The sequence below is a fragment of the Crocuta crocuta genome, unplaced genomic scaffold, assembly GCF_008692635.1.
Source record: "Crocuta crocuta isolate KB4526 unplaced genomic scaffold, BGI_CrCroc_1.0 scaffold482, whole genome shotgun sequence".
In the NCBI taxonomy this organism is placed as follows: Eukaryota; Metazoa; Chordata; class Mammalia; order Carnivora; family Hyaenidae; genus Crocuta; species Crocuta crocuta.
The window spans coordinates 1,300,904-1,313,229 of NW_027527459.1; the positions used below are offsets into that span (position 1 = coordinate 1,300,904).

Here is a 12,326-nt window from a genome sequence, read left to right on the forward strand (position 1 = left end):
GGACAGTGGCACGGGGAGGGAGAGAGAGAACCCCAAGCAGGTAACACACAGCCTGGGTCTGGGCTCACACATGGGCCTGCATCTCATGAACAGTGAGCTCATGACCTGAGCTGAAATCAAGATGCTTGGGGTGCCTGGGTGTCTCAGTCGGTTAAGCGTCCGACTTCGGCTCAGGTCATGATCCCACAGTTCGTGGGTTCGAGCCCCACGTCAGGCTCTGTGCTGGCAGCTAGCTCANGAGTGGGATGCTTAACTTAAACCGAGCCACCCAGCCACCCCAAATTAGAATTTTTGATATGGCCTAAATGATTATCAGTAAAGGAAGAATTAATATGTAAGATAATACCTGTTTTGAGCATTCTTAACTATTGCATTTTCTTTTTTAGTTTGACTTAAAAAATTTTAAGTGTTATATACATGATAATGAAAATATTGAAAGAATTCTTAAATAAATAAGAAAGTAATAGTACTCTACATGTATTTCTGTAGCTTCTTCTCCCTTCCTCCATAATACCCTATGGATATCTAATATATTTTTTTTAAGGATAATAGCCATTTAAGGGGCGCCTGGGTGTCTCAGTTGGTTAAGCGTCTGACTTCGGCTCAGGTCATGATCTCATGGTTCGTGGGTTTGAGCCCCGCGTCGGGCTCCGTGCTGACAGCCAGCTCAGAGCCTGGACCCTGTTTCAGATTCTGTGTCTCCCTCTCTTTCTGCCCCTATCCCACTTGTGCTCTGTCTCTCTCTCTGTGTCTCAAAAATAAATAAACTATTAAAAAATTAAAAAAAAAAAAGGTTAATAGCCATTCAGTTGATTCAGCTATTACATACCTAATCACTGGAACTTGTCAGGAACATTCCTTCTCAAACAGTTAAAATGAGTGAACTATTGCACATGTATCATACTTCAATTGATTTGAGTCAGTATATATTTTTTTCATTATAAGATGACCCAAGTGGGGGTGCCTGGGTGGCTCAGTCTGTTGAGCCACTGACTTTGGCTCAGGTCATGATTTTGCAGTCTGTGAATTCGAGCCCTGCGTTCAGCTCTGTGCTGATGGCTCAGAGCCTGGAGCCTGTTTTAGATTCTGTGTCTCCCTCTCTGCCTGTCCCCTGCTCACATTCTGTCTCTCTCGCAAAAATAAACAAACATTATTAAAAAGAAATGACCCAAGTGGTTTTTCCAGTAACAATTCAGTGTTATACATAGAGTAAGTAAAAGTGCTTTTGAAACTTGAATTATAACGTTTTGGTTTAGTTTCTCTTGAAAAGAAGTAAGATTTCCTTAGACATCAGACTTCTGGAAATCTTGAGTACAGAAGAAAACCAAAAAGGATCTGAGCTACTCAAATAACCATCTAATGTACTTAGACTTTTTTCTCTGATGGTGGTCCTGTGATTCTTAATTTACATATAATGCTAAAAACCTATATTGCATATTAGGGGTAAAGGAGGTACCAGAGGCCAGGAACCTGAATACAGAGTCCATAAGGGAAGAATTTAACAAGGTTACCCTGGGGTATTGTGGTTAATAATGGGCTTAATAATGACTTTTATTCACCAAGATTTTATTAGGTTTATTTTGTGTTTTAAAAATGAGATCAGGAAAATGAGCATTGCATTTTAGTAAGATTTTTCCAATGATAGATTGCAATTAAAGGTCTTTGGCACTTGATTTTTAACTATTTCAAAAATCCATTTGCATTGCCTTATGGTGTTCAGTACATGGTGAATGAAGTTATTCATCATTGTGAGAGAATTGGGCTGTTGGTATATTTTAATGTTGTGATGTTATCTCCTTAATATTACTGTGAAATACAGAGTGTATTTTCTGTGATTATTAACTCTAAGCTCTTAGAATGCCACTACTTAATTATTTTTATATTAGTTTCTGTTATTCTGTCTTCATTTCTCTTTTGCATCCTTGTCACATTATCACTTCTCTTCATCATATATTTCAGTACATTTGGTATTCACTCTAATTTTTCTTCCCATTGATCTTAGATGTTAACAAAATATGCAGCTCTTTTGTCAGGGCAAGCTTTTTCACTGACAGATGATAATTATTTGGTTGATTTTTTTCTTTTTCTTTTTTAACACAAGTTAGTAAAAGTGTACTACTTTTTAATGTATGAGAATGGATTGTTGTACTCAGTGTCCTTAAAATTAAGTCATTGTTAAAACTGCTTCTGCTCATTTATTTATTTTTTTTTTTAGGAGAAGGGAAGAAGTTCTTACTGCAGAAGATTGTGAAAATGTCTACCATCTGGTTTATTCAGCTCACCGGCCAGTAGCAGTAGCAGCTGGGGAATTTCTCTCCAGAAANTTCAGTACATTTCATATCAAAACTTTCACATTTAAACCTTTAAAGGTTTCAATTTCCCTTCTCCAATTCACTTGATTTGAAGCTAAATCCTTCAAGGGAAATTTGTCTTTGAATGAATAAAATATATAAAAATATATCTAATTATATCATGTTAAGACTGACTTTTTCCTAATTTTTCATTCTTTTTTTCGATGTCAGCTTCCAAATATTGCTCTTCCTAATATAATATTTAGTCTTAAGCCTATTACTGTTTTGCTTTAGAAAATATTGGTTTAGCTTCAGGTGTTTGATATAGTTTGACATAAGAATCCCAAAAATCCTAGTCTTTTTTATGTTGCTCTAACACCTCAGATGAGGTAGTATGGATAACAGTGTGACTATCTAGCCACAGAAAACATTCAGCAAATGTTATGTAATGGCTTTTAGAGAGACCAGTTTGAACCCCATGGACTAAACTGTATATCTTTGAGATTTTATTAAAATGCCTATTTAGGAGAAGCATTTATTAGAAAATTTTGCATGATATAAAATGTTCATACTCCAGTTTTCTATTGATTGCTACTAGTAATAGTTCTCTTTTGTTATATATAAGGAAAAACCACCATGATAACTATAGAAAGAGGCCACTAAATTCAGACTTTGGGATAATTATAAGAAGGATAGAAAGAAAATATATGTTCAGTTTTAAAGAGATGAGTATCATAGATTTGGGGCATAAATGATACAGGCTAGTATAATATTTTTATGAAAAGGAATATTTGTATAAAATGCAGTAATGTTTTTAAAAAGAAATAATTCTTAACTCCATACCATTAACTTGAAAAGTTAATTTACGAGGACTTAGAAGTACTATCAAGTTTGAAATGAAAAAGGTTTATAGCAATTATTTGCTTGGGTATCATGTTGAAGAACATTTACTCTCCTTTGTTAGATGCTTAAATATGGAATACAGGCAGTTTTTTTAATTAGGAAATAATGGGTTTTTTTGTTCGAAAAGTAAATCTTCTGTGTTGATCGTAGGCTCTTCAGTCGTAGAGATCCAGAGGAGGATGGAATGATGAAAAGAAGGGGACGACAAGGCCCAAATGCCAACCTTGTGAAGACATTGGTTTTTTTCTTTCTGGAAAGTGAGGTTAGTTGATGTTGTTCATTTTGTATTTATGTTCAAAACAGTTTTGGAGAAAGGATTGGAAGGTATATTTAAAAATTTTCCACTTATCACAGAAAATCTTGGAGAAAATAGTTGTACCCATTACACAATATTAAAAAAAGGTTTTAACTTTTCTTAAGATGTTCAAATAATAGGATTTATGTATAAGGCTTAAAGTGTGAGTTTTGGAATCAGAAAGACTTGATTACCAATTGAGGTCCTTTGCTTATTATTTGTATAACTTTATCTTACTTAGTCATTCTAAGCCCCATTTCCCTTGTAAAAATGTGGGTAATAATTTCTTAGATAACACTGAGCTAATCCACGTGAAACTCTTAACATAGACCCTGCATTTTGTTCTCAGTATTTGGTACCTGCTTTATTACTTTTGTTGTAAAGAAGGAGATAGGGATTTACATTTAACATGAGCTCTTAGGTCTCCCTCAGGTTGAAAACCTGCCTGTTGACCAGAATTTGAGAGGATCCAGTATACATTTTTGGTGTCCATATTATGTATTATTTAATCAGTTTTAGAGTCTTTTATTTAAATTTTCTAATTGTTTCCATATATAGAAATACACTTGGTTTTTGCATATTGACTTCTTATCTGTAACTTTGCTAAATTCTCTTACTTTGTAAGTTTTTAATAGATTCATTGAGATGTTCTCTAATGCAATCAGGTCATTGCAAATAACGATAGCTTTATTTCTTCCTTTTCTCCATTTATGCCATTTTCCCTTGGCATTATTTTTTTTTTTATCGTGTTTGTTTATTTTCTGAGATAGAGACAGACCAACCGTGCACGGACGAGTTGGGGCAGGTTGGACAGAGAGGGAGAGAGAGAATCCCAAGCAGGCTTTGCACTGTCTGTGCAAGCCTGATGTATGACCTGAGTTGAAATCAAGAGACTGAGCCACCCAGGTACCCTTCCCCTGGCATTATTGCACTGGCTAGGACATCTAGTAGAATGTTGAATAGAAGAGGTGAGAGTAGACATCTTTGGTTTATTCCTGATCTTAGTGGAAAAACATCCAATATTTCTATGTTCTGTTACTAGTTATGGGTATTGTGTAGCTGTTGATAACTGAGGATGTTTCCTTCTATCCCTTTTGCTGAGTTGTATGTTGAATGGATGTTAAATTCTGTCCAATGCTTTTTCTGTGTCTCTTAAAGATGATTGGTTTATTTTATCTTTCATTATGTTAATATTTGAATTATGTTGATTGGTTTTTTGAATATTGAACCAACCTTACATTCCTAAGATGAAACCTACTTAGTCATGATCTATTATCCTTTTTCTATATTGCTGGTTTCTATTCCCTCTATATTCATGTTAAGATGTTGGTCCATATATTGTTTTATTTGTAATGTCTTTGATAGGTTTTGGTATCATTGCAATGTTAGTCTCCTAAAATAAGTGGGAAAGCTATAGGGCCTTTTAAGCTTCACAGAATGAAGAGAAATAATATGCTTATATATTGAATTGATAAGTAAACATGTATTTTATGTTTTAAGTAACTATTATCACTCCCATTAAATCAAAGTTATAATATATTGTAATTGAATGTTAAACTCGTAATATTGAGTAAAAATAGGCTAAACTTAAATGCATATAATTGTTTCAGAATTAATTTTCTTGTTATGTATTTAGTGATTATTGTGAGGAATATTAAATATTACTACCTAACTAGGTTAACTTATACACAGCAAGCTAAGGCAAGTTTCTTCTTTGTCCTTTCTTCCATTTGACCTCAAAAAACAGATTGCTGTTGAGTTTGTGTGTGATGCCAACAAAGCTTCCATTCTTTTGATTTGAGGCTAGTATACTATTTGTCTAAAGGCACATTGCTCTTTTTAAAATTTTAGTTACATGAGCATGCAGCATACCTTGTGGACAGCATGTGGGACTGTGCTACCGAGCTACTGAAAGACTGGGAATGTATGAATAGCTTGTTGCTGGAGGAGCCACTTAGTGGAGAAGAAGGTAAATGGTTGTTTTCTTGTCTAGACAGTTTTGAAAATAGATTATACTTACTCCATTTGTCTTTAATATTAACACGTAACTGAAAATCTTTGTGAATAATTTTATTTTCTTACACATGAACATGATGTAGAAAGATGTAGTTGCTGTCAATATTGTTGATTTTTTCCCCTTGTATCTGTGTTCATATTTCTTTGGTCAAATTGTGGACCAGTGATATACGGATTTGTGCTGTTCAGGATAGTTTAACTTTTTCTCATCCTTTCTGTGATACAGTAATGGGATTTTCTTTAGTACATTAGGTCAGATTCTGTAACAGGCAGAAGGAATTGTTATGTAATACTTATAAGTGGCATATAGGAAAAAGAAATAGGTTAACTCTTTCTGATTATCTTTTTTCTTTTCAGCACTAACAGACAGACAAGAGAGTGCTCTGATTGAAATAATGCTTTGTACCATTAGACAAGCAGCTGAATGTCATCCTCCTGTGGGAAGAGGGACAGGAAAAAGGGTATGTCAGTATAGTTTCAGTATTTTAAGGTATATTTCTCCCTTTTCAGTATCATTAAATTAAAACCATTCTTGTTTGTATTTATAGAGCCATATTTTTTTATCTTAAATTTTATTTTTGAGATGATCTTTGCTAATAAGTATTTGTCACAAGTAAATTTTAAAGCATTAGCAGTTTGGAAAATTTGAGTTCCTTCCATAAGATACTTATGTTACTGTAGGAGATACAGTGATAGACAGTCTCTGCTCAAGACTAAATGTAACTCACAAGGAGCATTTTTAAAAAATGTGTATTTATTTTTGAGCGAGAGAAAGAGAGCCGGGGAGGAGCAGAGACAGAGGGAAAGAGAGAATCACAAGCACGCTCTGCACTGTCTGCGCAAAGCCCAGCTTGGGGCTCTATCTCATGAGCTGCGAGATCATGACCTGAGCTGAAATCCAGAGTCAAATGCTTAACCAACTGCGCCACCCAGGTGCCCCTAGAATGGTGCATTTTTGTGTTTTGGTTGATTTGTAGACTTGATTTCTTTTTCTTTCAATAAAAGTTAGACATTAAAACAGATGGTTATTTATTAAGGTGGAGGAATTACTATTTCCTTGAATTATTTTTTAATGTATCACTGCAGAGTTCACATATACTCACATTGTACACCAATAATTCCCCAGTCTTTTAAACTTTCTTGATTATGAGGCATAAAAGTACATGGTTTGTCACCTGGTATACACCTATATATGTGTGTTTATGTGTAACTGAAACAAAACTTCATTAAACAATACTGAAACTTATGGTATGTGACGCATTTTTATTTTGTTTTCCATTTTTTTCTTGCTTTTTAAATTAATGACAGTGACTTACCATGTTGAATTCATAACCCATGGATTATGGCCCACAGTTTAGAGTAGGCTAAACTGCTACTCAGTCTCATTATTATATAAGCTCTTAAACTACATTTCCTATTCCTAACTGCTTCTTTATTCATCTAATGGTAGAATTGGTTAGTCTAATTGGGTATTGATTTTGCCTCTGGAATTACTGAAAGTTTTTTATTGTTGTTATTTTAGGTGGCTTTTAAAATAATTGCACAAGTTATTCTCTATTACTTTCGGGTTTCACGTTTTATAATAGAAATTTTAGTATCCATCATTTAAAATGTAGTTTCACTACTTATTTTGTATGTCTTGTCTTAAACTTGAGCACCTAACAATGTTAATAGGTTTACTAAATACTTAAAAGCATTGTTGTGTTCATTCAGGTGCTGACAGCAAAGGAGAAGAAGACCCAGTTGGATGACAGGACAAAAATCACTGAACTTTTTGCTGTGGCCCTTCCTCAGTTGTTAGCTAAGGTACATTTGTGTAATATCAGAGTGTTCCTAAGAAATTACAGATTTTATTTGGAATTGTCATGCAGATTTTTATCAGAATGTCTACTTAACATTATTGTGATGTTTTGTCATGATTTTCTTTTTATTTCAAAGTATTCTATAGATGCAGAAAAGGTGACTAACTTGTTGCAGTTGCCTCAGTATTTTGATTTGGAAATATATACCACTGGACGATTAGAAAAGGTACAGTGTTTTCTCTGTAAAAACACCGTGAAGAAAAATTATTGGTTTAGTTCATCTCATCATATTGTTTGTTTATATTTTCAGAACTTCTAATGCTAAAAGAAACCTACATTTTATGTATCTTCTTTATTTTTTATACGTTGGNATATCTGATCATGTATAGAGATTGGGGTTAGATAACTGGATAATAACAATTATAAAATGAGAGCAGTTAATATTCATTGAAAACTTTCACTATGTTCCAGGAACTATTGTACCTTCTTTGTATTCTCACCAAGGCCCTTTGAGATCAGTACTAGTATGCATATTAAAGCTGAGGAAATAAGCATGGGTGGGTCAGTGTATTTATTTACTTCGGCTAGAAAAACATCAAAATGTATGTCCTGTTTGTTGTGGAGTTATCATATTTGAAGCTTTTTATCTCAATAGTGTAGTCTTTCTGTGCCTATCATAGATATCTTAGTGTTTTTATATTTATGTTCCTTAGTTTTACTGAAAAAAAAAAACCTTTGATTTTGCAGCATTTGGATGCCTTATTACGACAGATCCGGAATATTGTAGAGAAGCACACAGATACAGATGTTTTGGAAGCATGTTCTAAAACTTACCATGCACTCTGTAATGAAGAGTTCACAATCTTCAATAGGGTAGATATTTCAAGAAGTCAACTGATAGATGAGTTGGCAGATAAATTTAACCGACTTCTTGAGGATTTTCTGCAAGAGGTATATATTACAAGTATTTTGTCAGTTGGGTTCCTCCCCTTCAGTAACTGAATTATTCACATGTCCTGGTCATAGTGCCTAGCAGTATGTTTAAAAATGTTCAGATTTTTTGTTCTTTGATTCATTGTGTTACTATTACTCCACCAAAATGGAAAGGTGGTAAGAATCTGACTGGGAGAAGGTGGAAATGAAAACTAATATTCCCTCACCTTTTATTAATTAAAAAAAAAAAAAGATCTCAGAAGTCACCAGGGTTTAGCTGAACTAGAGGCTATTAGGCAATTAGGGTATAAATGGAACAGAAAAGTAGAACAAACCATGGCCATGTAGCCTCAAAAAAGAAGGCTATTTCTTAGTGTTTTGGCAGTGTTAGTAAGGAAAGGCAGTTAATGATCTTTGATATTGTAAATCCTTGCTAAATTGCTGTTTTAGCCACTGTTCATTTGGGAGTTTCCTGTGTTATGTTATATTTTCAAAGAAACTTAAATTGTGGCACTCATACACTTGTATATTTTGAGTTTTTATACTTTCTGGAAATATATACTTAACAGTTTAATTGACTTGCTTAAAATAAAAAGTCATAATTCTCAAATTAATGCATTTAGCCTTTTCCACCTCACTTTTATCATTAATGTTACAAAAATCATATGGACTTTTTAATTTTCAGATTTCTTGTTTGTTACATTTTTAACTTTTTTTTTTGGTGTGTGTAACATTCCATGCTTACTAAGTTTTGTTTAATTGGAGGTCTGTGCAAATATGTTAATGTACAATGATGGCGCTAGTTAAAAAAATACTGGGGCGCCTGGGTGGCTTAGTCGGTTAAGCGTCCTACTTTCGCTTAGGTCATGANTACTGATTTTTTAATATTTTTTTGGGGAGAGTGCAAGCAGTGGAGGGGCAGAGAGAGGGGTACAGAGGATCTGAAGCGAGCTCTGCGCTGATAGGCTGACAGCAGTGAGCCTGATGTGAGGCTTGAACTCATGAACTGCAAGATCATGACCAGAGCCGAAGTCAGACGTTCAACCTACTGAGCCACCCAGGCACTCTTTTAGTTAAAAAATCGAATGGCTCTACCATTGGCTAGATATGATTGTGACTAGGACAAGTTAAGTCAAAATCAAGCAATGGATTAATTAAGTTTATTTTACTATATTTTTATAACAAAAAAACCCATTTATTAATTTTTGAAGGAGAGAGAAGACAAAACCTGAGCTGGGCAAGGGCAGAGAGAGAGGGAGACACAGCATCCGAACCAGGCTCCAGCCTCTGAGCTGTCAGCACAAAGCCCAATGTGGGGCTCAATTCATGAGTCTTGAGATCATGACATGGGCCGAAGTCGGGTGCTTGACTGACTGATCCACCCAGGTGCCCTAAGCAGTGGATTAATGAAGTTTAATTACTTGGGTAGAAAAATTAAAATTTAGAAACAAAACTTTTTTTTTTTTTTAGAGACACAGGGTTCAGTACAGTAAGTTTGATAGTGTTTTAAAAAATCGTAAGTTTTATGCAGTAAGACTCATAAAATTTTCAAAAACTTAAGTTACTCTAAATTGGAAAATTGATACTTCGAAAGGTGTGGTGTCATTCTTGAGCACTATGTTTTATTCATAGGTTTTATCTTTTAGGTGTTGTCATTATGATCTCTTGCTTGTCCTTTACTATATTTTTCGTTATTGTCCTAATGCATCTTTTACTGTGAAAGAGTAAATTATTTCCTGGTTTTGTGTCAAGGTTACTTTAAGGGAAAGGGGAGAGTGTCATTCAGTTTTTCTCTCTTGGGTATAATGTATCTGTGATAACAACTCTATTGACTCATTACTCTAGCCATATTGCTTTAAATTTCAACAGATCTAGGTATTGAATGAGAAAGTTAATTTGTGGTGTTAGGTTATTTTTCCAAAGGTGGTATCACCAATGTGATAGCCTAAAGTTTTTCACTTGGGTAGTTACTAAGGTTTAATGTTGTGTAATTAATATTTGTAGGGTGAAGAGCCTGATGAAGATGATGCATATCAGGTATTGTCAACATTGAAGAGAATCACTGCTTTTCATAAGTAAGTTGAATTTTAATGTTTTTGATTGCTTAAAACTAGCAAAATCAAAACCACTTTGCATGTTTTAGGGTTATAATGTTATCACATTTTGCTAGATTTCTTGTGCTTTTATATAAAAAATAGTTGGTAGAGTCATGTTTTGAATTGAGGGGTAATTGACAAATTATCAAACAGTATACTTTTTAAAACCTATTTTTTTTTTNAAGTTTGTTTTATTTACTTGAATAGCATTTTGTTAACATTAAAGTCCAAAATCACTCAAAGTTTTAAACATAACTTGTTTTTTACAGTGCCCATGATCTTTCAAAGTGGGATTTGTTTGCTTGTAATTACAAACTATTGAAAACCGGAATTGAAAATGGAGACATGCCTGAACAGGTTTTTATTTATTTTCAAGTTACATATTTAACTTCAAGAATGAAAGACTTGTAACTTTTTCATTTTAACTGTATTCTTTTCTTTTTACAGATTGTTATTCATGCACTGCAGTGTACTCACTATGTAATCCTTTGGCAGCTTGCAAAGATAACTGAAAGCAGCTCTACAAAGGTTTGTGGTGGTCCCGGGGGGTTCTTAATTATGCTCGGTGTCATTAACTGTTTTTAGAACATGTACACATTTAATAAGATCAATTGTTTCAGCAAAGTGTTGCTTATTTCTACAGTACCATTTAGGCATGTATACCATTACAAAGTTGTGTTTGTAGTTTGATATATATTCAGTGAAAGAACATTAATAAGTTATGTTGCAAGGCATAATTTTAAATTAAATTTTTTTTCACATTTTAAGGTGGCATAGTTTATGTATGTCCATATTCTCAATAGTATTGAGAACATACAGAAACATAGATTTTGTAAATTATGACCAAGAGCCTTTGAAACCAGCATACAGCTATTGGATTATATAAACTGAAGACTTCAATAAGCCTGTTGCCCTTAGATCTTCTTGGGCCTCAGTATTGTTTTAGGATCACTTTGTTCATACCTAGATCTGTCTGCTGATGTTCGAAATTCATGATAAATCACTTTCTGGTTGAGTATAATGTGGCAGCTACAGGGTAGTAGAACTTTATCAGAATTGTATCCATAATGGTAATCTTTGACGTGGTCAGTAATTGAACTAAGCAGTACTGCCTCTTTGATTTATGAACTGGAAACTTAAGCATGGTACTTGCAGTAGATGTTGCCTTAAATATTATGTAATATTTTTACAAATATTAAGCACTTTCTGGAAGATGGAGAAATAGATGCTCATAGCTTCTTTCCCTCAAAAACCATTGTTTTGATAATAAATTTCTTTTGCATAAAATCACAGAATAATTTCAAATTCTTAGAATTTCTCTAAGTTGATAATGCACAAGATGCTGTTATATCCACAAATGGATATTTCTCCCTTGAAAAAGCAATTCAGTTCTGTTGTTAGTGTACTTTTTGTCAAACACCCAAGAAATTTATTTAACTCAATACCAAGCTCCTAGTAGGAACAATAGCCATATTAGCAAATATGATTGCTCATCTAAGTCAAAAGCATTGAATTAAAAATTAAAATGGGAAAGGAGATTATATTTTGAGTAGAGAAGAAAGGGTAAAAATGAATGTCACTGAATCAAAATTCTTCTGAAGCTTAGTGTTCTTTACCAAATCAGTCTCCAAGTTAAACTTGTTTTTCTTTAACTTTATGATTTATTACAATATATATTCATATTCTCTCATTTGGGATCTGGTATTAGGTGATGAGTCAAGGTTATACCTTAAATTAGTGAGGATGATCTTTGTAGAATAGTTTTATATTTTAAATTGACTTGTAAATGTTTATTAAAAAATGTAAGGAAAAGATTTATTTATATTGAATGTTTATAAGACCTTAATTTTTTTTAATTTGAGCAAAACCACAAAACTGATTTTCGTTCATCTCTGTTTTTAAAAAGTACAACTGGTATCCTTCAAGTAAGAAATAAAAGACACCATCTGTTTAATTATTAATTAATTTCTTCTGTTCATTAAGTGGCTAC

At 33.5% G+C, this 12,326-nt stretch overlaps 1 protein-coding gene across 1 annotated transcript in view; it reads left to right on the top strand.

Moving 5' to 3' along the window:
• The window catches only part of STAG2 (STAG2 cohesin complex component), a 123,926-nt gene that overhangs the window by 81,405 nt on the left and 30,195 nt on the right, over nt 1-12,326 (top strand). The window contains exons 13-22 of the mRNA XM_077763448.1: nt 2,216-2,316; nt 3,338-3,456; nt 5,341-5,458; nt 5,863-5,966; nt 7,219-7,311; nt 7,444-7,533; nt 8,055-8,258; nt 10,245-10,315; nt 10,606-10,693; nt 10,784-10,864. Of these exons, the coding sequence (XP_077619574.1) occupies nt 2,216-2,316; nt 3,338-3,456; nt 5,341-5,458; nt 5,863-5,966; nt 7,219-7,311; nt 7,444-7,533; nt 8,055-8,258; nt 10,245-10,315; nt 10,606-10,693; nt 10,784-10,864 (1,069 nt within the window). The remainder of the gene's footprint in view (nt 1-2,215; nt 2,317-3,337; nt 3,457-5,340; nt 5,459-5,862; nt 5,967-7,218; nt 7,312-7,443; nt 7,534-8,054; nt 8,259-10,244; nt 10,316-10,605; nt 10,694-10,783; nt 10,865-12,326) is intronic.